Source organism: Hemitrygon akajei, chromosome 15, assembly GCF_048418815.1.
Source record: "Hemitrygon akajei chromosome 15, sHemAka1.3, whole genome shotgun sequence".
In the NCBI taxonomy this organism is placed as follows: domain Eukaryota; kingdom Metazoa; phylum Chordata; class Chondrichthyes; order Myliobatiformes; family Dasyatidae; genus Hemitrygon; species Hemitrygon akajei.
This window is the reverse complement of record NC_133138.1, coordinates 10,668,732-10,693,766: the sequence shown is the minus strand read 5'-3', so window position 1 is coordinate 10,693,766 and position 25,035 is coordinate 10,668,732. Positions and strand designations below refer to the sequence as shown.

Sequence of the window (25,035 nt, the reverse complement as noted above, 5' to 3'; positions counted from 1 at the left end):
CAAAGATCTCACTTTTCTGCATGAAGGTATTCCTTTATTCCAGTCAGAACTGCTCATGTAGATAATTCACAGCATGCGATCAACTGCTTGTTAAGTGTTTAACTCTTGCAGTGGCATCTTCAGCCTTTGTGTGACAATGTGGAGTTTCCATTATACTCAGGATGCTGATTAAACCACTGGTCACGTACTAATTTTCTAACTGTGTGGGTTTGTTTATTCAGAGAGGTGAGGGTTAGGCTGCCAGTCACAATATTATCAAATGCTGGAAAATATGAGTGACCTTCACAACTTGGTGAGCTGACTCCCATGACACTAGAATTTAAATACAAAGAGAAACATTTTTTTTGAGGCTATGGGCGTATCACATTTTTGAAGCACAATGTGCAGTTGTCAGGTAGATGAAACTTGATAGATTTGTTTTTATTTGACAGCTGTATAAATTTACCTAATAGGGAGATGGTTAACCTAATAGCTACAAATTTGTTGTATTACTTCTGCGCAATGTTTGTTCAGCAGAGCAAGAATTTCACGTGACATGAAATGAATCAAATCCAGGAAGCCTATTTTTTTCTGTTTTTATGTGACATACTTGTCACAATATAATGTAGTTAATTGTCTCTAGTTGTTAGAATTGCAATTGTTCAGTGTGTCAACATTCCGATTGTTCTAAAAATCCTAAACACATTAAAATATTATGATCTCAGTAATATATATATTCAACTAAATAAAATACTTCGTGATCAATAGCACTTGACTTTTTTAGGATTGGGATTAACGAGAGTAATTGGGACCTGTTGTTGATCTGGATTATTTCATCAATTGCTGTCATAAAGTTCATTGTGTTCTAGGCTTGCATTTTACAGGTATTGACAGTTTTCCAATTGAAACAGGCTGCTTTCCAAAATTCCATAACAAACATTCTTTTTATGCCTTTCATTAACACAAAATCCCTGGGGCATTTTAGACCATAAGATACAGGAGCAGAAGCATGCTATTTGGCCCATTGAGTCTGCCCCATTTTTTAAACTCGTTTACTAAGGAGAAATGAGCAACACTACAAAATAAAAATGCTTTTCACCAGAACACCTCATCGTCATAATCATCCCAGAACTCTGACCTTCAGTCATCAACTTGCTTGGTGCAATACCGTGTCACCTCCATATGTAGTGTCTCATTGTATCACACCTTCGAATAGATGGCAGGTAATATCATAGTCCCCCAAGGCTGAAATTATGTAAATACTAGTTTCACTTAGTTCACTGGTATTTTATAATGTGTGCGTTAAATTTGTGCTCCAACACGATTTATAGATCTATACAGGATCAAGAACATAGAACATTACAGAACAGGTCCTTTGGCCTTGCCTTTGATGTCGTGCAAACTTTTTCCTTATTCTATGATCTATCTAATCCTTCTCTCCCATATAGCCCTTCATTTTTCTATCATTCATATAACTATTTAAATGTCTCTTAATTGTCCCACCACCACTACCATTGTGTTCCTCGTACCCACAGCTCTTTGTATATATAAAATTTACCTCTGTTATTTTCCTATTCTTTACTCCAATCACCTTTAAGTTATTCTCCCTTGTATTGTCCACTTCTGTCGTTGCCTGCTATCATCTTAAACACTTCTATTAAGTTGCCTCTCATCCTCCTTTTCTCCAACGAGAATAGCCCCTGCTCGATGAACCTATACTCATAAGACGTACTCTCCAATGCAGCCAGCATCCTGGTAAATCTCCTCTGCATCCTCTGTAAAGCTCTCACATCCTTCCTACAATGAGGTAACTAGAATCGACATAATATCCCACATGTGTTCTAATTAGTGTTTTATAGTACTGCACCATTACTTAACTGCATTTAAACTCAATCCCCTGAACAATGAAGGATAACACATCGTGCAACATAACAAAATTGCCAAATAACTTTGAGGGATCTATGTATGTGGACTCCAAAATCCCTTGTTCCTACACACTACTAGGACTCCTACTATTAATCCTATATTTTCCCTTCAAATTTGCCCTTCCAGACTGAATCACTTCACAATTTTCTAGGTTAAACCCCATCTGCTACTTCTCATCCCTACTCTGCATTCTATCAATGTCCTGTTGCAATTCTTGATAATCTTCTACACGATCCACAACACCACCAAACTTCATCAAGAATCAACTGTGTGTGCTGAAAAGGTGGTAGTTCTAACAATATTGTGTACGAAGCTGAACATTTCTGCGTGCCTTGTCTAAATGGAGCTGCATTAGATTATTGAGCAAAAAGTAAACTGCTGGAGAACACAGCAGTTCAAGTGGAATCTGTGGAAATCAGACTCTGGTTTATTATCACCGGCATGTGACATGAAATTTGTTAACTTAGCAGCAGCAGTTCAATGCAATACATAATCTAGCAGAGAGAGAAAATAATAATAATAATTAAAATAAACATAATAATAAATAAACAAGTAAATCAATTATGTGTATTGAATAGACTTAAAATATGTGCCAAAACAGAAATACTGTATATTAAAAATTGAGGTAGTGTCCAAATCTTCAAAGTCCATTTAGGAATCGGATGGCAGAGGGGAAGAAGCTGTTCCTAAATGCTGAGTCTGCGCCTTCAGGCTTCTGTATTGACTTCCTGATGGTAACAGTGAGAAAAGGGCATGCCCTGGGTGCTGGAAGTCCTTAATAAAGGACGCTACCTTTCTGAGACACTGCTCCCTGAAGATGTCCTGAGTCCTTTATAGGCTAGTGCCCAAATGGAGCTGACTAGATTTACAACCTTCTGCGGCTTCTTTTGGTCCTGTGCTGTAGTTTTGTGTCAAGCGGGATGATGGGTATAAGGAAAGGTGTCCAGTATAAAGAAATGCAGCTGAAGAGTAGGACAGAGGCTGGTAGCTAATGGTGACGTGCAGCTGGAAGCTCAAGATGGCTGTTGCAGACAGAGCACAGGTGCTTTTCAAAGCAGTTGCCTAGCCTAAGTTTGGCCGTGCCAATGAGGAGTAGACCACATTGTGAGCATCATCTACAACAGACCAGGTTGGAGGAGGTGCCCATAAATCTCTGCCTCAGCTAGAAGGGCTACTTAGGTCTCTGGATAGTGGTGAGTGAGAAGGTAAAGGGGCAAATGTTGTACCTTCTACAGTGCCAAAGGACAGGGAGGTGTAGTTGGAAAGGGATAAGTAGACCAGGACATTATAGAGAGAGTGGTGCTGTAGAAAAGGAGTAAGATGTGACTGTGGCAGGATTCCATTGTAGCTAGTGAAGGATAACATACTGGATGTGGAGTCTAAAAGGTGAGGAGCAAGTGAAGTCTTAACTTTGTCCTGTCTGTGGAGAGGGGAGGTAGGAGCGTGTGTATGGGAAATAGAGGAAATCCACGTGAGTGCTTTATCAACCAGGGTGAGGCCAAATTTGCAGAGCAAAGGGGAGATTTTGGACATCCTTGAGCAGAGGGCCTTACTTTGAGAACAGCTGCAGCAGAAAGAGACAAATTGGAAGAAAAGACAATGGCAGGAGTCAAGCTGTGAGGAGGAGTAGTTAGGATGATTGTGGCAGGTGGCCTTTGAGCTGCTAACTTCATCAGTGATGGCAAAGCAGATTCTCAAAAGCATTTGTATTAAATGCATTTGTAGCTACTGAACAAGATCAAAGGGTGAAAGGCCTATTTTTGTATATTTTATTATGTTGTTTTGTATATGTATTTTGTGTATTGTATAATATTTTATATTATACCGTTCTTTGTATATTTTGTTATAAATTGGAATTGTCATTCAGTGGCAAAATTATCTTTCTTTTTCTCTGAAGGAAATGACTTCAAAGTGGAAGGTTTGGCAAATTTTGAGAAGCTGCGGATGATCGCCAAGGAGATTCGCCATGTTGTCCGCATGACTTCAGTTAACATGGATCCTGCTGTAATGTTCAGGAATAGGTTAGTAATTGTCAAGAAACCAACTGAGGATTCAATTTTTAAAATGTGGTCAGGGCAATGCAAGTCTTGAATGTTTTGGTTTTGGGGAAGTTTGATGAAAATATATTCCATTCTGCAAACTATTTCTTGTTTAATAGGACTTCTATACTTAAAAATCTCATAAATGGTTGTATAATTTATAGAGAAAATGCTTTCAGTTTCTTTGAGAGAGTTACAGCATACAGCTTAATGCTAATCACAGTATGTGTTGCCAACTGACTTTCTGGTTATCTGTTGTTTTATGTTTTCATTCCTCTCCGTGGAAAGAAAAGCTATCACCTCAACATTTAAACTTGCTTTTAACATAGAACAGAATGGTACAGCACAATACAACCCTTCGGCCATGATGTTGTCCCAGCTGTTTAACCTACTCCAAGATCAATCTAACATTTTCCTCCCACATAGCCTTCCATTTTTTTCATGCATTTGCCTGTCTTAAGAGCTTCTACCACTACCCCAGCAGTGTGTTCAATGCTCCTACCACCCTTTATGTACCATAAACAACTTGTCTCTGACATCCTCCCCCATACTTTCCTCCAATCATCTAATAATTATGAGCCCTCATATTATCCATTTCCATCCTGGGAAAAAGTCTCTGGCTGTCCACTTGATCTGTGTCTCTTATCATTTTATACACCTTTATCAAGGAACCTCTCATCCTCCTTTGCTCCAAAGAGCAATGCCTTAGTTTGCACAACCTATCCTCATAAGACATTCTCTACAATCCAAGCAGCATCCTGGTAAATCTCCTCTACGCCGTCTCTAAAGCTTCCACGTCATTCTTATAATTAGGTGACCAGAACTGGACACAATATTCTAAGAGTGAATACATGTGAAATCAGAGTATTATAGAGCTACCTTGTGATTCTAAACTCAATCTCCCTGATCATAATCAACCATAATCTATCAAGAGTCATTGGAAATTCCCCCACAGCCTCTGTTTTAAACTGACGTGTTTTGCTTTTGGTTTGCTCACTACACATTCAGTTTCAGTCAGCCACCTGTTTTCTCAGTTCCGTGGTTAACTTAGCTGTATGTGTAGAGATAGGTATAACCAATGGCCAGTACTTGTGCACCAGTTCAGCATGGATATCCATTGAGACATTTCTTTTTCTCTTTCATTTTTCTCCATTCCCTTTCATCACACAGTACTCCAAATTAAGCTTCAGCAATGCTATGTTATATCAACATAACATCCCATTTCCTGTACTCAGTACTTTGATTTATGAAGGCCAATGTGCCAAAAGCTTTCTTTATGACCCTATCTACCTGTGGTGTCACTTTCAATACATTATGGACCTGCATTTCTAGATCCCTAAGCCCTACTGTTCACTGTATGTCCACCCTGGTTGGTCCTACCAAACTGCAACTCCTCACTCTGGTCTGCATTACATTTCACCTAACATACACAAAATGCTGGTGGAACACAGCAAGCCAGGCAGCATCTATAGCAAGAAGTGCAGTTGATGTTTTAGACTGAGACCCTTAGTCAGGACTTAAATTTCATCTGCCATTTTTCAGCCCAATTTTCCAGCTGATCCAGATCTCTTGGCAAGCCATGATGGCCTTCATCGCTGTCCACTACATGCCCATTCTTGGTGTCATCTGCAAATTTGGTGATCCAGTTTACCACATTATCATTCAGATCATTGATATAGATGACGAACAACAAGGGACCCAGCACCAATCCCTACGGCACTCCACGAGTCACAGGCCTCCAGCATCCAAATAGCTATAAAATAAATTGAAGATAAACTGGCTGAAGAATATTTTTACAATGTTCTTTTTTTTGTAATTTATTTTTTATTGAAGTTCATCATCAAACAAACATTTCCATAAGATGTATTTCAAATAGTCATATTTGCCACAAATCTCCACTGGTTCTTAATAAATTACTCCACCTCTTTCCATCTGGATATACTTAGTCCAAATCAATGAAATACTGCACTTACTGCAAATGCATATACATTGACGACATCTATGAATTTTGTACTGTGAATGCACAACATGTCATTGCTGCCTTTCAGTGCTGCTGTTCTCAACTTGGCAGTAATTGGTAGAGAGTATTAATTTAGGAAAAAACAAAGGGAGTGTGGAATCTTTAATGAGGCAGTTCCTCATTTTTTATTGGCACTAGATTTTATTTCTTTGTTTAACTGACAAAAGTACAAAAAAAAGGTTTTCAATAGCTTTACTGACCAACTTAATTGTAGTTTGTAAATATACACAAATTTAGAATTTGATGGCTGCAACACACTCAACAAAAGTTGGGACAGAGTTAAAATAACATTGAAAAGTGCACAGAATATTCAAGTAACACTGGTTTGGAAGACTCCACATTAAGCAGGCTAATTGGTAGCAGGTGAGGTATCATGACTGGGTATAAAAGTAGCGTCCATCAAAGGCTCAGTCTTTGCAAGCAAGGATGGGTCGTGGCTCACCCCTTTGTGCCAAAATTCATGAGAGAATTGTTAGTCAGTTCAAAAGGAACATTTCCCAATGCAAGATTGCAGAGAATTTAGGTCTTTCAACATCTACAGTACATAATATTGTGAAAAGATTCAGAGAATTCAGAGACATCTCAGTGTGTAAAGGTCAAGGTTGGAAACCACTGTTGAATGCGCGGGATCTTCGAGCCCTCAGGTGGCACTGCCTAAGAAACCGTCATGCTACTGTGACAATTATAGCCACCTGGGCTCGGGAGTACTTTGGAAAACCATTGTTACTTAACACAGTCCGTCGCTGCATCCAGAAATGCAACTTGAAACTGTATTACGCAAGGAGGAAGCCATACATCAACTCTATGCAGAAACTCCGGCGAATTCACTGGGCCCGAGCTCATCTCAGATGGACTGAAAGACTGTGGAACCGTGTGCTGTGGTCAGACGAGTCCACATTTCAGCTAGTTTTCAGAAAAAACGGGTGTCGAGTTCTCCGTGCCAAAGACGAAGATGACCATCCTGATTGTTATCAGCAAAAGGTGCAAAAGCTGGCATCTGTGATGGTATGGGGGTGCATCAGTGCCCACGGCATGGGTGAGTTGCATGTATGTGAAGGTACCATCGACTCTGAGGTGTATATTAGGATTTTAGAGAGACGTATGTTGCCATCAAGGCGACGTCTCTTCCCAGGACGTCCACGCTTATTTCAGCAGGACAATGCCAGACCACATTCTGCATGGGCTACAACAGCGTAGCTTTGTAGACACAGAGTGCGTGTGTTTGACTGGCCTGCTGCCAGTCCAGATCTATCTCCTATTAAAAATGTATGGCGCATCATGAAGAAGAGAATCAGACAATGGAGACCACGGACTGTTGAGCAGCTGAAGTCTTATATCAAGCAAGAATGGACAAAATTTCCAATTACAAATCTACTACAATTAGTATCCTCAGTTCCAAAATGATTAAAAAGTGTTATTAAAAGGAAAGGTGATGTAACACAATGGTAAACATGCCTCTGTCCCAACTTTTGTTGAGTGTGTTGTGTGTTGCAGCCATCAAATTCTAAATTTGTGTATATTTACAAAATACAATTAAGTTGGTCAGTAAAACTATTGAAAATCTTTTCTTTGTACTTTTGTCAGTTAAATAAAGGTTCACGTGAATTAACATATCACAGATTTTTTTTTATTGCATTTTGGAAAATATTCCAACTTTTCTGGAAATGGGGTTTGTAAAAGATGCCAGGTTCCATAAGGTTGTTATAGCTGGAAGTGGTAGTGGGGATAAGCTCACATTACCTATTAAATGCCCTCTATGGTGTGCATCTCAAATAGCCTCTGACAACCAAGTCTAGCTCCTGGTCTTCTCGTGTGGCTTAGCTACTAAGCCATTCGGAGCGATTTCTACTGACAAGAGAAGAAGCAAAGGCAGGCTATTGGCACCTTAAAACCAGTCAGATGGGGCTGGGCAGCTCATCTAGGAGATGAAAAACTCTGATCTCAAACTCCTCTGCCTTTCAGCAATACCCACTATTGAGGAAGGTTTCGGGAGTAAACCCTAAGGAAGAATCTGGAGCTGAAGTCCCCAGGCCTGGGTTAAGCTCAACACTGACTGGTAACTCCTGTGTCGATGATGGTCCCAAACTTTAGTGGTCTCTGCCATTCCTTTGGATTCACCAGCTGCATGGAGAGGGGTAGCCTGCTACATAGGCAACAGCTTGCTCTCCATATCATACTGCCCTGACCTGCATATCTCATACACAGCTGGGACGCAACTTCATGGTCAAAATACCATTGCCCCAAATAAAAATGGATCATTCTGCTGTTGATTCCATGACACCGCTCTCATGGTTCATTGAAAGACTCCATGTACAAAGCGTTTTTTCTTTCATTATATTTAGATTATTGGGTTAATTGAATGGAATGCTCTTTTAGGGAACAGCTTTAGACAAAGGGATTTGAAACTAATCCAAATTAAATTCAACCACAGATCTAGGAAATAGGTTTTGCAGAATCTGGAATGGTCTGTAATCCTGCTTAAATCTTGCATTACTTCTCACTTTAATACCTACAAGGCCACAAGAGAATGTGATTTGTTTTAAAATCTTTATAGTGTGCATTTTGAACTTTTTCTTTCACTCAGTTAAAATCCAGCTTTCAGTCTGGAATAGTTGCAGGATTATAACTGTTCACCAGTTTCTCTGCAACGTATCAGCAGTATGTCGAGCCAAGAGTCTGCAGATGCTGGAATTTTGGAATAAACTGCTCGAAGAACATAACAGGTCAAACAGCATCTGTGGAGGTAAAATGGGTTTGTTGCTGTTTCGGTTGGGAGGGGGTTGGGGTAAAGGGGAACACAACCAATATGCAGAAGTGAGAGGGAGGGGTGAGACAGAGGCTGTAAGGTGGAGCGTATGAGAAGATGAGCAGGTGGAGCAATGGGGGAGGTGGGAGAGATGAGACACAGGCCGAGTACTGTAGGTGATAAGTGGAAGTATAAGAAGTAGGAAAAAGTATTTTTTTTTAGGGAAATGTAGCCAGGTTGGGAGAGAGCAAAGGAAATGGTTGAGACAGAAGCTAGAAGTTGACAGCAAACACAGTCTCATTGTATTCCTTTCTGATTCCCACCTCGGGTCTGCCTGCCATTATTCTTCTTTCCCATCCCTTTCTCCATCCCCTCTCATTACATAGACACATTACACCCACCTCCAACCTGGCTCCATCTGCAAGTCTTCCACTTTCCTATCTACCTGGATTTCTTCTCCTTGGGTTACCTTTCCTACCTCTTCCTCACCTGGTTCCTTTACCTGAATGCCCCCCCTCACTCAATAACCTGAACCTACCCTTTCCAATCCTGTCACTTCTATAGACTGGCTTTCCTCCCTCTGCATTGTTGGTAATGATGCAGAAAATTGACGTGAAATATCGACTATCTCTTTGTCCCCACAGATGCTGCATGACCTGCAGAGATCGTCCAGCTATTTATTTTTTGATATCAATAGTATGTTCTGATTAGATCAAATCTTATTGATTTGATAATGAATAGTAGTGCCAGTTTTATAGCACTCTCTGTTCCCTTGTACTGCACTCTTCCCCTCGTCCTCTTTCTCTTCTGAACTGGTTTATCTTTTCTGCCTTTCTCTCTGAACACATGCTTCAATGTTCATGGCTCTCACTTACAGGAAGAAGAGATGGAGGAGTTTGGGGTAAGTAGTCTGTGCATAGGTTTTGGCACATAACAGCTCTGCATCCTCCTCACGACTGCCTGCCCTGTAAAACAGCATGTCTCACTTAACCTAATATCCATCCCACCTGTCCCCTTACAATATTGTGATATTGCAGAATAACTTCTAAACTACTTCAACTAAATGCCTTTTACAACAAACAATGCATGCAATTTTTTAAAAATGTATATAAACTCTAAGCATTTTTTAAGACCATGCCTGGGTTTATGCATTTATTTTACAAGTGAAGAGCATTTTGCAGTAAATTTTGTGTTTTGCAATCGTATTCATGATGGATAACTTTAGATCCATTTTATATGTTTTTTTTAAACTGTGTCTGAGCTTGTGCATTTATTTTGCAAGAAAAGAGCATTTTTCAGTAAATTTTGTGCTTTGCAACTGTATTAGTGGTGAATAATTTTATACCTATTTGATATGGTTGAGTTGATATCTTTGATGAGTGCTGGAACATGTACTGACCTAAGACATTTTTGATAAATGGCATGTATAGATGTGGAACGGAGGTTCCCAACCCCTTTGGACCAACACCATTAAGTAAGGAGTCTGTGGACCCCAGGATGGGAACCCCTAATGTAGAGGATAATGCAAGAAATCTAGTAGGAAGAGTAGACAGAAACAGGTTTGGTAGCATGAGAAGTCTGGTAGGCCTCAACTGAATTTACTTTACTGGATTTACTGGATAGGACAGATGAACTAGGAGCATGAATCAGCACTTGAAATCATGATGTTAACAATCATGGAAATGTGATTGAGGAAAGGGCAAAAATAATAGCTTTTTTTTCCATGGTAATGCAGTTTCAGACATGATAGAAGAGGACAGTTCTCCCTACAGACTAGGGAGAATATAGCAGCTGTAGTTACGGAGGATGTATTGGAGGGAGTATCCCATGAGACCATATGGAAAGAATTTAGGAACAAGAGAGAGAGGATATCACAGGGGATATTCTTTAGGCCTCCCAATACAGTAATGGGTGGGAATTAAAGGAACAGTTAGGTAAGGAATTTGCAAAAAAGGTGTAACAGCATGTGGTGAACTAGATATACCTGACTGGACTGCTCCTGTGGCTCCTCCCACAGACCCCTGCTGACTGCTTCTGTGGCTCCTCCCACAGACCCCTGTATAAAGGCGATTGAGGTCTGATGCCCGGCCTCATTCTCCAGGATGTAGTGTTGTTCATTCTTCCAGTCAATAAAAGCCGATACCTCGCTTCTTACGTCTCAGAGTGAGTTATTGATGGTGCATCACAGCAGTAGGGCTGGAGTAAAATGATAATACATAATACATTGCAAGACATAATAAAAACTATAAATTACTGTAACAATACATATAAAAAAGAAAACAAATAGTGCAAAAGGAGAGGGGAAAATACTGAGGTAGTGTTTCTTGGTTCACTGTCCATTCAGAAATTCGATAGAGGAGGGAATGAAGCTGTTACTGAAATGCTGAGTATGTGTCTTCAGGATCCTGTACCTCCTCCTTGATGGTAGCAATTAGAAGAGGGTGGTGAATTTGTGGAATTTATTACCACAGGCAGCTGTGGAGGCAAGGTCGTTGGGTGAATTTAAGGCAGAGCTTGATAGGTTCCTGATTGGACGTGGCATCAAAGTTTATGAGAAGGTCGGGGAGTGGGGCTGAGGAGGGGGAAAAAGAATCAGCCATGATTGAATGGTGGAGCAGATTCGATGGACCAAATGATCTAATTCTTATCCTATGTCTTATGGTCCAAGAGGCCATGTTCTGAGTGATGTGGGCCCTTAATGATGAATGCCACCTTTCTGAGACATCACCTTTTGAAGACGCCCTCTATGATGGGGAGGCTAGTGCCCATGATGGAACTGGCTGAGCTTACAACTTTCTGCCGCTTTTTTATGATCCTGTGTAGTGGCCCCTGCATACTATGCAGTATGGTGATGGTGATGGTGATGCAACCAGATAGAATGTTCTTCACAGTACATCTGTAGAAATTTGCGAATTAGGTTTGGTGACATATTAATTCTCCTCAAGCTGCTAATGAAATATAGCCGCTGTCATGCCTTCTTTGTAATTGCATCAATATGTTGGGCCCAGGATAGATCTACAGAAATGTTGACACCCAGGAACTGGAAACTGCTCATCCTTTCCAATACTGATCTTCACTGAGGACTGGTGTGTGTTCCCTCGACTTCCCCTTCCTAAAGTCTACAATCAATTCCTTGGTCTTACTGATGCTGAGTGCATTGTTTTTGCAATGACAACACTCAGTCAGCTGACCTATCTCACGCCTATATGCCTCCTCATCACCATCTAAAATTCTGCCGGCCATAGTTGTATCGTTCTATAGATAGCGTTTGAACTGTGCCTAGGCACACAATTGTGGGTGTAGTGAGAGTAGAGCAGGGGGCTATGCACTCATCCTTGAGGTGCCCCTGTGTTGATGGCCAGTGAGGAGGAGATGTTATTTCTGATCCTCACAGACTGTGGTCATCTGGTGAGGAATTCAAGGATCCAGTTGCAGAGGGAAGTCAAGAGGCTCAGGTTTTTGAGCTCATTAATTAGAACTGACGGTATGATTGTATTGAACATAGAGCTGAATTGCTGATATTTAACTTTTCCAGCATTGATCTGGATTGCCTTAGTAAAAGGGGCTTAGATGAAACAAAATAGTTTACAATGTTTTAGATTATATGAGCAGAATTAGGCCAATTGGCCATCATATTTATTCTGCCATTTAACCACATTCACCCACCTTCTCCTTTTCCTATGAAGAAGCTTTAATATGCCTTAAATACAGCCAATGACTCCCAAACACTCAATTGTATGTATGGGATGTAGGTAAGTCAGGTGCTCATAGACTGGGGAGGACCTTTATCTGTTTTTATTTGTGATGGCTGAGGAAAGGAATGTTCAAGAACTTTTTAATCATCCTTAAAAGTATTAAGCTGACCACCAGGTGGTTTGCAGTCATATGCCTGTAGTTCAGTAAATAAAAGCAAATCTCCTATTAATTCACATACAGTGTGTTACCAATGTAGATTTTCTTTATTATGGTCAAGAGGAACTATATTGCTTAAAATTTTTCTCGGTATCCTGATATCTATTAACTCATTTCAATTATTCCTGTGCCATTGTAAGGTCTGTTATTCACAAATCTTTCTCTGTTATTGTGGGCATGTGATGCTGACGAAGTGGCGGCAGGTGCCATGAACTAACATCCTCCACTTATTCACTGCATGCGCTAGTTTCTATACATCGCTGAGAAAACCTGGCTGCATTTTGATTTCTGCTTCTTACCTTTGGACAGGTCATTAAGTCAAGGCAGCACAAATTCCAACGTGTTAGATTCAGTCCAAGGCGGGGGTCATAAGAAGCGAGTACGTCGAAGCTCCCTGCTCAATGCCAAGAAGCTTTATGAGGATGCACAAATGGCTCGAAAGGTTAAGCAGTATTTCTCAAACCTAAATGTGGAGACGAATGAAGAAAACATTCAAATGATGTCATTGCAATGTGAGCCTGCCTATTGCACATGTGAGTGAACTCCAGTGATGATTATTGTTTTGAATTGTTAATGAAGAAACATTTAGCAATTTATTATTTGAAAATAACTTGAAGCAGGAATAGTTTTTGCCATTCGTGATACTCAGTTTTATTCAGATACCAAAGAATTTTTTTCAGAAGTAAATACAGAACAATTAACTTCCACCATTTATTTGGGTTTGGGATTTATTAAATTAGAATCATCAACAAGCAAATTATCCATTTATGTACAACAGCTGTTTTTTTCTTCCCTCTCCTCAATTTCCTGACCCACTTTTCAAAGAGAATTTGATAGTCAAAGATTAATATCAGTATTTGCGCAATTAGGTAACAATTTATCCTTTACTAATACAATGACATTTAGCAGTCTCAGGAGAATCATGCCAACTGTCTACATTCCCTTATATCAAATATCAAATGCAATCGCATTTGGATGGTGGTTATGGTGAAATCTGGCTTACTGTCCATTCTACTTCAGTGTGTTCTCCACATCATCAATGGCAGGGAATCATACATCAAGCTTTTTGATCTGCATTGTTCACCTCTCAACCAACTAGATTTACTGAACTAAGAGGACAGCACCATATCCTGTACACCTGGCCAATATTTACCTTTAACTTGCCATTAATAAAATAAATTGGTCATTCTCACCTCTGTGAGTAAATGATCAATTATAGTTCATTTTTAGTCTTTAAACCAAAAGGAACTGCATACAAAATAATCATAGGTTATAACAGAGGGCATAATTTTAATTTTCTTTTATGACAACACAGCCTGAATGTATAACAGAGGTATAAGATTATACTGTCGCATGCTTTTTCCTCTTCACAAGATGAGGTACAGTATTAATCATGGAAGCCTGCAAGTTTAGACTCAGTTGAAGAAAATTTGAGAGGCATGAATATCTTGATATTTCTTATTCAGCTGCCACATAGTAGCTTATTGTATTTGGAAACCACGGGGGAAAGGAATCCGTTTTCTATTTAACCTCTCAGTTCAAGCAGGTGTATTGTTAAAATGTGCGGGAAATGAAAATATATTTAAATGAACATTGATTTTCCACGTTGAAGTTACACTTTCAGAATCATGGATGAGGAGGTTAAAGGTTAAACTGCAAAGTGGACCGACCTTTCATAAGTGATGGAAGCAATAATACATTGATGTTGTGTGAAAGTGCTATTGAAATTTCTGCCCATTAGCTGCAACAGCATACTGCCATCAGGTGGTTGTGTCTGTAGTGAAATGTTTAGTAATGAAATGAAATCAAGTGGATTTTGTGTGGAGATAACAATTAAATGGAGCACAATGCTGGTATTATACTGGGAGCTTTATGAGAATTAATAATGATAATTTTATTTTTCTCTACAACTGGTGTCATGCCAGGAGCAAATATAAGTGAATATTTCATATAAAACTGAGATATGTTAAAGAACTCTATAATTCTGAATTGAATGGAATTATCAAATAATGCTAATGCAGTCCAAACATTCATAAATAAAATTGGTTCATTTCTTAAACTAGCAAGAACTAACAATTTTCTGTTTGGAACTAAAGATATACTAGCTTATATTGGATTGTGAATGTTATAAAAACAAAATGGAATTTCTAACCCACACTGTGTTTCAGTGCAGCCCAAATAAAGCTATGCTTTCTTGAAATTTCTCAGATTATTATTTAACACACTTACATAAAATGAATTATCTTGATTAATCAACACTGAATGACTTTTTAAGTCAGGTGCTGCTATTAATTGCTTTTGTTTTGTAACAGTAAGCAAGAACTTTGGTGAACGGCGGTCATATAAAAGCTCAGACATGTCCCCAGTAATTACAAGGTCATCTGGTCAGCAGGGAAAGCACCAAGTCCAGCAACGGATGAGCCAAACCCTGCAATTGCCAGCAGTACCTTCAAGCAACTCACGCAAAAAAGTACCAACTCCATCATTCGGTAATTGTTTTATCCATTTTGGTTCTAATGGATATTTCTTGTTATTGAGTTCCATTCTCATGAAATGTTTACATCCTGTAAGTGTAAAGGAGAATTGCTTGTACGATAGCAAAACCTCTTGCAGTTTCAATAGAGTAGCGATACTGTAGCAATAATCTAGGAAACAACAGAGATCGTTGCTTCCCAAAAAATTATATTTTTTCAGTTTTTGTTTTTAATGACTTCAAGTTTCTAATTTTGTAAAGTCTCTGAATGGGCCTTTCATAAATGACACTTTGACAGTAGGTAAAGCTCTCCGTTGTCTTTGCCTTTAGTTCGCAGTATTTCAGAGCCAGGGATTCCACACCATGATCTCCATGTTACAGTTGGCTTTTGGGGCATATTGCTTACCTTCAGAGTTTGGAAGACCATTAGCCTAGGTTCTCTTTTACTGGCCCATGTAAGGGCAAAATATTTGTGTTGATAAGCCTCTATAAGACAGCTAGTTGTCTGCCTACTGCCTGTCACACTTCAATGAAATGCTTGTGTAAGATTTAGGGTCTGGTTCAAATATTTATAAGTTGACCATCATACATAGAAGCATGAGACAAATCACGAACAAGAAAAAATCTGCAGATGCCGGAAATCCAAGCAACACGCACAAAATGCTGGAGGAACTCAGCAGGCCAGGCAGCATCTGTGGAAAAGAGTACAGTCGACGTTTCGGGCTGAGACCCTTTGGGAGGACTATTTTTCCAGAGATGCTGCCGAGTCTGCTGCATTCCTCCAGCATTTTGTGAACACAAAAGCAGGAAAGTTGTGTCTATTTAATTCCTATAAAACCCCAGGTGCTAGAACATTGTGTCCAGATGTAGTTGTCAAATTTTGGAAGGTATCTGAAACACTGAGAGGATGTTTCAAAACAAATCATTCTAGTTTTGAGTGATTTCAGCTATCAGGATTCAAATGGTGAAACGAGGACCATTCTTATTGAAGCAGGTGTTGAGGAGAATCTTTGTAATGGTGTCCTTGTGGAGGCTTATCAATTTAAATATCTTAATGACATGGCATAATTTTATAAAGCTCGTATCTGCTAGACTGGATGTATGTCTTAGAATTATCCACCAGGGTCCCAGCATACTTGCACTGAACCTTGGCCAGAAAAAGATTTCAGAGAATTTTAGGTGGAATAAACCTGAATTAAAGCTGCTTTCATTAGTCAATGGCCGAAAAATTGGAGAATACAGATTTAAAATTTAGACCAGGGGCAAGTGAAAAATACCTTTTTTTTCCAATTCAAGAAGTCTTTATGATCTGGAACTCACTGACTCAACAGGTAGTGGAAAGAGAATCAACCAGGACTTTCAAATAGAAATTGAAAAGAGACTTAAGAGAAAGATTTTGGCTGTAAGGCAAGAGTAGGGGATTGGAGCTGACCAGATTGCTGTTCTAGGAGCTGGCATAGATGTAATGGACAAAATGTTTGTTCCTGTACTATAATTTTTCTATGATCTATTCTGAACTAAACCAAATTTATTTATTCATGTGTTCTAAAAATGAAGCCTAATACAATTATAGTTTCTGACGAAAATTGAGTAAGCTCAATAATTTATTCCTGGTCACAAGAGATTTTGCAGGTGCTGGAAATCTTGACCACCACACATAAATGCTAGAGGATTGCAGCAAGTCAGGCAGCATTTATGGAGGGAGAGAAACAGTTTGGGCCAAGACCCTTCATCAGGACTGGAAAGGAAGGGGGCAGAGGCCAGAATAAGAGGGTGGGGATAGGGGAAGAAGTGCATCTGGCAGGTGATAGGTGAAACCAAGTGTGGGGGGAGGAGGGGAGGGTAGATGAAGTAAGAAGCTGGGAGGTGATGTGGACGGGGTAAAGAAAACAATGAGGGTTAGTTTAGTTCACTTTTTTGGGCAGATTGACTCTTAATAATGATAAAGTTTTAGCTTTATTTCAGCAGAGTTATTGGCAAAAACAAAACTGTGCTTCAGGTGACCATTAGGATATTTTATAACTTCCTGGCATTTATTTGACAATAATCTATAGTATAATGAGTGGTATTCTATTTCCTTTCTGTGTAAATATTGAGAACACATTGCATGATTTCAAGCTATAAAAGATAAACTTTATAAAAAAATTACACTGCTTACTGCATTTTAATGAAGTAAACCTTACTGGCCAATTAGAGGTCAATGTCAAAGTTCATTTTGAGTAATGGTTACATGCCCTAGGTATCAATTTGTGATTTATAGTTGTGGAAACATATCCCAGCACCATGTTCAGAAGAAGAAGACGGTGATTCAGTGATGCAGAAAATAATGAAATTTTCATTAGAATTTGAATTACATTATCTGTAATTTCTATTAGCTGTTCATGAACTGTAGGATTCAGATCTGTGATTCATAATGGGTGGCAAATGATACTCAAAAACATTGTTATGTTTAGATACTACTTAATCGTTATCTATACTAGACAAAACGCTTCTGACTGAGGCACCCTGGTATTACGACAGCTTGTGCTACAAAAAACAAAAATGGCCTCAGAAGTTTAGGTATTTATGTTGTTGAATAAGGTTTTTTTTTTAACATGTTTCATCCCTTTTTCTACCAGCTTGTATCCCATTGTGGTCACAATATTCAAATCCACCAAAAGTATCTACTTGCTCTTCTTCTCTTGCTAGTGAGGTCAGGCACAGGAGCACTGTGGCATGTACCTGTGGTGTAGGTGATGTCAACATGCAAAAGAAGATTCAGCAGATTACAGGCCTGAGCGGGGTCAAGAACGCTAGAAGCGAAAAAGAACATGAATCAAAGAATAGAAAGAGAATAAGGTCACCCTTCAGGAGATTCCAAGAACGAAGCTCTTCCAGATATAGACAGGTTTCATTAGACAAAAGGGAGGCAGAAGGAACTGCAGGACACGTAACAGGTGTTTCAGATAAAAGTTCTGCACCAACTGTAGGGACAGATCAAGGCAGCTGCAGCAACAACTCCAGCAGTCGACCTTTTAAATGGTTGTACCCTAAGATGATGAGGAGTAGGAGAAGGAAAACTATATGAATGTTTCTTCATCTCCTATGTACAGTGGCTTGTCTGAATAAAAAGAAAAAGAAGGAACAGCTCCAGTAAAATGTTCCTTTTGTAATAGTAGATGGAAGTGCCTTTCTTGAGATTGGCAGCAAAAGTGGAGCATTTTTTCACTTGTAAGCTAATTCTAATGGAAGCTTTGTGTGTGTGTGTGTGTGTGGGGGGGGGGGGTTCTCTAAATTGCCTAGAGTTTGCATAGCTATGATAACACACACAAAATGCTGGAGGAACTCAGTAGGCCAGGCAGCATCTATGGACAAGAGTAAACAGTCAACCCTTTGGGCTGAGACCCTGCATCAGGACTGGATAAAAGAGATTAGAAGTCGGAGCAAGAAAGTGGAGGGAGGAGAGGAAGAGGTACAAAATAGTAGGTGATAGGTGAAACCAGGGGAGGTGGAGCGCTGGTGTAAAGAGGCGGAGGGCTGACGTAAAAAGTTGGGAAGTTGATTGGTGAAAGAGATAAAGGGCTGGAGAAGGGGGATTCTGATAGGAGAGGACAGAAGACCATGGGAGAAAGGAAAGGGGGAGGAGAACCAGAGGGAGGTGATGGGCAGGCAGGGAGAGAAGGTAAGAGAGGGAAATGGGAATGGCGAATGGTGAAGGAGAAGGGGAGGGAGCACTTTCCGGAAGTTGGAGAAATCAATGTCCATGCCATCAGGTTGGAGGCTACCCAGATGGAATATAAGGTAACATGAGTGTAGCCTCTTTGTGGCAGTAGAGGAGGCCATGAACTGATATGTCAGAATGGGATTGAAAAATAGAATTAAAATGGATGGCCACTGGAAGATTCTGCTTTTTCTGGCTGACGGAGCGTAGGTGCGGTCTCCCGGTCTATGTCGGTTCTCATTGTCTACAGCAGGCTTGTCCATGGTGAGGTGGCAGGTGGATGGGGTGAGGGCAGATGTGCGTGAAATGGAAGAGATGACAGTAGTGTTGATGGTGGAGGAAGGAAAGCCCCTTTCTCTGAAGAAAGAGGACATCTATTTAGTTCTGGAAACCCTGCCACCCGCCACCAGGGAAAGGATTCTTCTTGTCTTCACTTACCACCCCATCAGCCTCAGCGTCCAGCACATAATTCTTGGTACATTTGGCCATCTCCAAAGGGATCACCCCTTTCCCTCATGCTTTCCACTTTCTATCGGGTTCGCTCCCTTGTCCATTTGTCCCTCCCCACCGATCTCCCTCCTGGCACTTATCCTTGCAAGCGGAACAAGTGCTACACCTGCCCCTACACCTCTTCCCTCACTACCATTCAGGGCCCCAAACAGTCCTTCCAGGTGAGGCGACACTTCACCAGTGAGTCTGTTGGGGTCATCTACTGTATCCTGAGCTCCCGGTGCAGCCTCCTATGTATTGGTGAGACCGGATGTAGATTGGCAGACAGCTTCATGGAGCGCCAGAAAAAATGGGATCTCCCATTGGCCGCTATTTTAATTCTACTTCCCATTCGCATTCTGACATGTCAGTCCATGGCCTCCTCTACTACCACAATGAGAGCAAGTGAGAGGGGCAACACCTTATATTCTGTCTGGGAGCCTCCAACCTTGATGGCGTGAACATCGATTTCTCGATCATCTGGTAAATGCCCCGCCCCCTTTTTTCTTCACCATTCCCCATTCCCATTCCCTCTCTTACCTTCTCTCCCTACCTGCCCATCACCTCCCTCTGGTGCTCCTCCCCCTTTCCTTTCTCCCATGGTCTTCTGTCCTCTCCTATCAGATTCCTCCTTCTCCAGCCCTTTATCTCTTTCACCAATGAACTTCCCAGCTTTTTACTTCACCCCTCCCCATCTCCTGGTTTCACCTATCACCCACCACCGTGTATCTCTTCCTCTCCTACCTCTACTTCTTACTTTGACTTCTAATCTCTTTTTTCCAATGCTGATGAAGGGTGTCGGCCCAAAATGTCAACTGTTTACTCTTTTCCATTGATGTGCCTGGCCTGCTGAGGTCCTCCAGCATTTTGTGTGTATTACTTTGATTTCCAGTATCTGCAGCTTTTCTCTTGTTTGTGGTTTTACATAGCGATGTTTCTTCTGTCTACCTGGATGAAGTGTTGCACTTGTGCATGAAGTAGTACTGTTTCAATGAAAACAGTCAATGGTTTAGAAGCTACTAAAACTTAAGCATTGTCATTTTAAGGGGATGTGTGATATAGTGAGGATGAAACTGCCTCTCAGTTTTCTCAAAACAATTGGGTAAAACTGGCACTGGCTCTTCAATACTTTGCTCAAATATTAATATAATGGTTGAATTTAAAGAGCAAGTGCTAAAAGAATATATGATTCCAAGGTTCAACATGCTACCTGACTGTGTACTGTCTAACCAAGTATGACTATAGTAATCAGAGATAGAAATATATATTTTTTATCCATTTTCCCTTCACAACAGCCTTGCTTTCACTACTTCCTGACTTGGGTAAAAATGCCATTTAGCAGCCTGCTTCCTCCCAAGCCGGATTGTAGTCTTTATTCACTGAGTCACCAGGGAAGTACTGGAACTTCCAATCAAATATAATGCCACGTCTAACGGTAACAGCTTTTTTCTCGAAAAGAAATGATTTTTTTTCTTCTGGTGGAAGCCACGACTGATAAATTTCTACCCAGTTTTTCCCAGATGGGAAGGAGTTCCACTCTGCTGTCTGGTAATTCTGAGAGTGCTGCTCAATCATCTGCCCCAAACCCAAGTGTTATTCATAATCATGCATGAATCATCATACTCCCTTCCATTCATTTACTTCACCCGCCCCCTTCCCGTCTCCTGGGTTCACCTTCGCCTACCACCTTGTACCTCTTCCTCTCCTCCCCCACCTTCCGTTTCCCTTTCACCCATTTACTCCCGCTAAGATTTCACAACTGTGACAGAGCTTAATTTATTGAAGTTATTTCTCTGGCTTTTGTGTTTCTTAACAGATTGTTTTATTTTTGAGCAGTTTCATTAACAAGTATTCACTCAGTACTTCCAATCCTATATTATAACAGAAATATCTGAAAGGCTGTATTTAAAAAGAATTTTGCACTGTCAGCAATGGATTGGCCATGTGTAGGAATCACGCAGTTATACTATACCTAGTATGATCACTGTTGTCTTATTTTATCAAAGTGTAACTTTGATCCAGTCCTTTGTAGCCTTTGGGTACTAAATTATTTTTATACACTTTTAGACTATTTTATCATCTACTAGAATTGTTTCTGTATAAATTTTAAATTCTAAATATTATAGTGGTATGAGAGTTTTGTATAAACTGGCACACACCTAAAGTTCCTTGCTGAACTCTTGATTTAATTCAATGAACAATATTAAATCAACAAATCATGGTGCCTGCTTGCTGGAGTCTTTAATTTTGTATCACTTTTTGCTTCAAGAAATAAGTCTGATGGGGTTGATTGTATGGCAAACTGTCTGCTTTCACACTGTTAGTTATTTTGTTATTTAATACGCAGTTGAAGTGAATGTTGAATGTAAGAATTTCCCTACCAACTCCACAAATTAGTTGCAAATGAGTTTTTGCACTTGGTCAAGAAGTTACATGAGTTTATGTCAACTGTTGGTTCATAAAAACTTTCAGTTAAAGATTATTTTGGGAACACAAATATGAATTTGGATTTGAGGAACTTTGTTGAAATAAGGTAGAGATAGCTTTACTTTGGAATGATCTTAATTGCAGTTCTAATCTGAACATTTTACTTGATTTTCTTAACTGTGGGGTTTCAGAGACTGCAATTCAAATCCCAGTGTAGCAGCCAGAATAAGCAAAATTAAAATTAATTAAATGATGAACTTGAAATAGTTCGATCATTGTACGACATATCAGTTCCTTAGTCACCTTCAAGGAGAGAAATATGAAATCCTTATCCTGTTTGTAATTCCAGATCCAATTTAGTTACTTTTGAAATAGCCTAGCAACATACTTACCGGTACTTTACAGCCAAGTGGGAACGGACAACAGGATTTGTCAGCAACTTGAATGAATGAATTTTAAGAAAAAACATTCCTTGGTTGTGAGGAGAGGGCATGAGTTGGCAAAGTCTGCTAGTTCTTGTACTTTCTGTCCCATCCTTATAGATTATCACACCTCTGAAGGATGGTCCTGACGAAGGTTCTCGGCCCGAAACGTTGACTGCTCTTTTCAACGGATGCTGCCTGACCTGCTAAGTTCCTCCAGCTTGTTTGTACGTGTTGATTTGACCACAGCATCTGCAGTGTACTTTGTGTGTGCTAAACTAATGTTGGTCGCTACAAAATCTAAATCCCAACAAACAGTCTGTACTGGATTCTAGTGGAAAGCAATAAAAGTCAACGCAGGTTTTAGTGATAATATGTATAGAATATTCCAAAGTGGGAATGTAAAGTGGAAAGAGCTTATTAGCTTTATTGTGAACATTATAATAAGTGCAAGTTTTCTGTCTGAATATGGCCATTCCACTTCTTGTGACTGTGTATTAAAAGTAAGGTTAGTCCTCCTGGCCTCCTCTTTACCTTTGCTACAGCACTGTTCTTTATTGGTCTCAACAACATTTAACCGAAACAGTGTACTGTTCCTGTACCATTTGGTTTGTGTAGAGTTTCTTGGTATGCTGGACCCTTTAAACAGTTTGCAAGATTTAATTCCTACAGCAGCACAAAGGTTCCTTCCCACATTTCAGCAACAGTGCTTACAAACATGAACCAAATAATTGAACACTCAAATGGAAGTAACATTACTCTGGGTTAAAATCTTTTTTTATGTAAGGCACTGTCAATTATGTAAAATTTCCTGAAAAATGAGCTGCTTTACTTGTGAGCAACTGTTACATCCTTTCCACTGATGGATATTTTTTATTACACTTTCAAAATGAAGGTGAGCAATAAAAACTATTTTTGTTAGAAACATCCACATTCTGAAAACTGAATAAACAATAACTTATATCATGGATCACTGCAAAATACTGAGTCTGTATCCAGGTAGTTTTGCAGAATTACTATGATGTTTTCCCACACCTTCTGTCATTAATTGGATTTTAGCATGAATTGGAGTGAATGCCAATTTGTGATAATTCAAGTTGTTTGAAATTGCTGCAAACACAATATTTTTCCATAGATTGTGAAATCATGTATGTAGTTATAGACAATCAAGAATAAAGTTCAAAGTAAATTTATTACCCATGTACCTATGTGTCACTACATACTACCCTGAGATTTATTTTCATGGGGGCATTCACAGTAAATACAAAGAAACACAATAGAATCAATGAAAAAACACACATAACAAGATGGACTAAAAACTAATGTGCAAATAACAACAAACTCTACAAATAGAAAAAGAAAAAAAACCCAAAATAAGCAATAAATATCGAGAGCGTGAGATGAAGCATCCTAGAAAGTGAGTCCAGAGGTTGTGCGGACTGTTAAATGTTGTGGTGAGTGAAGTGATCCCCTCTGGTTCAAGAGCCTAATGGCTGATGAGTAATAACTGTTCTTGAACCTAGTGATGTGAGCCCTGAGGCTCCTGTACCTCGTTCCTGATGGCTGCAGTGAGAAGGGAGCATGGTCTGGGTGGTGGCAGTCTTTGATGATGGATGCTGTTTTCTCGCGGCAGCGCTCCATGCGGATATGCTCAATGATGGGGAGGGCTTTGCCTGTGATGGGTTCGGCTGTATCCGCTACATTTTGTAGGATTTTCTGTTCAAGGACATTGGTGTTTCTATGCCAGGCCCGTGATGCAACCAGTCAGTGTACTCTCCACTGCACATCTGTAGAAGTTTGTCAAAGGCTTAGATGACATACCAAATCTTTGAAAGCATCTACGAAAGTCGAGGTGCTGCTTTTCTTTCTTTGTAATTGCACTTGTGTGCTGAACCCAGGACAGATCCTCTGAAGTGATAACGCTGAGGAATTAATTGTTGACCCTCTACTCCTCTGATCCCCGATGAGTACTGGCACACGGACCTCCAGTTTGCTCCTCCTACAGTCGATAATCAGCTCCTTGGTCTTGCTGACACTGAGCGAGTGGTTGTTGTTGTGGCACCATTTTATCTAGATTTTCGGAAATTGAGGATCCAGTTGCATAAGAAGGTATTGAGGCCAAGGTCGTGAAGCTTATTGATACGTTTGGAAGGGATGATAGTATTGAATGCAGAGCTCTAGTCAATGAAGAGCATTATGGTGTATGCAGTTTCACTGTACAGATGTTCCAGGGATGAGTGAAGAGTTAATGAAATGGCATCTTCTGTGGACCTGTTGTGACAGTAGGCAAACTGGAGCGGATCCAAGTCGCTCCTCTGGCAGGACATAATATTTTCCATCTTCTCAAAGCACTTCATCACAGTGGATTTAAGTGCTACTGGGCAATAGTCATTGAGGCATGTTACCACGTTCTTCTTGAGTACCAGTATAATTGAAGCTTGCTTGAAGTAACCGGATACCTCAGGCTTCCAAAGCGAGAGGTTAAAGATATCAGTGAGCACTTTAGCAAGTTGATCAGCGCAGGTTTTCACTTTTCAGCCAAATGCTTTCCATGAGTTCACCCACCTGAAGAATGCTCTCACATCAGTCTCAGAGACTGAAATCACAGGATGGTCGGGGGTCTGTGGGTGTTCGTGAAAGTCCTTCCATGTTTTGTCAGTCAAATTAAGCATAAAAGGCATTGAGTTCATCTCAGAGCAAAACCTTGTTGTCACATATGTTGATTAGTTCTATTTATAACACAGTGGTAACATTCAAGGCCTTTCATAGCTCTCGATTATCCTTCTGTGATTCCAGTTTGGTCCTGAATTGCTACTTTGCATCCGGAGGTCGTACCTGTAATAGGTAGATTAAGGTCAGGTAAACTGCAACAATTTCTAAAATCTGAAATGTGACCTGATAC

The 25,035-nt window shown here is 40.0% G+C and overlaps 1 protein-coding gene across 1 annotated transcript in view; it reads left to right on the top strand.

The window, feature by feature from the left end:
* Positions 1 to 22,357, top strand: part of LOC140739537 (rap guanine nucleotide exchange factor 6-like) — a 116,078-nt gene extending 93,721 nt beyond the window's left edge. The window contains 6 exon segments of the mRNA XM_073067937.1: positions 2 to 26; positions 3,803 to 3,926; positions 9,588 to 9,611; positions 12,932 to 13,155; positions 14,935 to 15,111; positions 22,254 to 22,357. Coding sequence (XP_072924038.1) covers positions 2 to 26; positions 3,803 to 3,926; positions 9,588 to 9,611; positions 12,932 to 13,155; positions 14,935 to 15,111; positions 22,254 to 22,282 — 603 coding nt within the window. The 3' untranslated portion in view covers positions 22,283 to 22,357.
* The last annotated feature ends 2,678 nt before the right edge of the window (positions 22,358 to 25,035 follow it).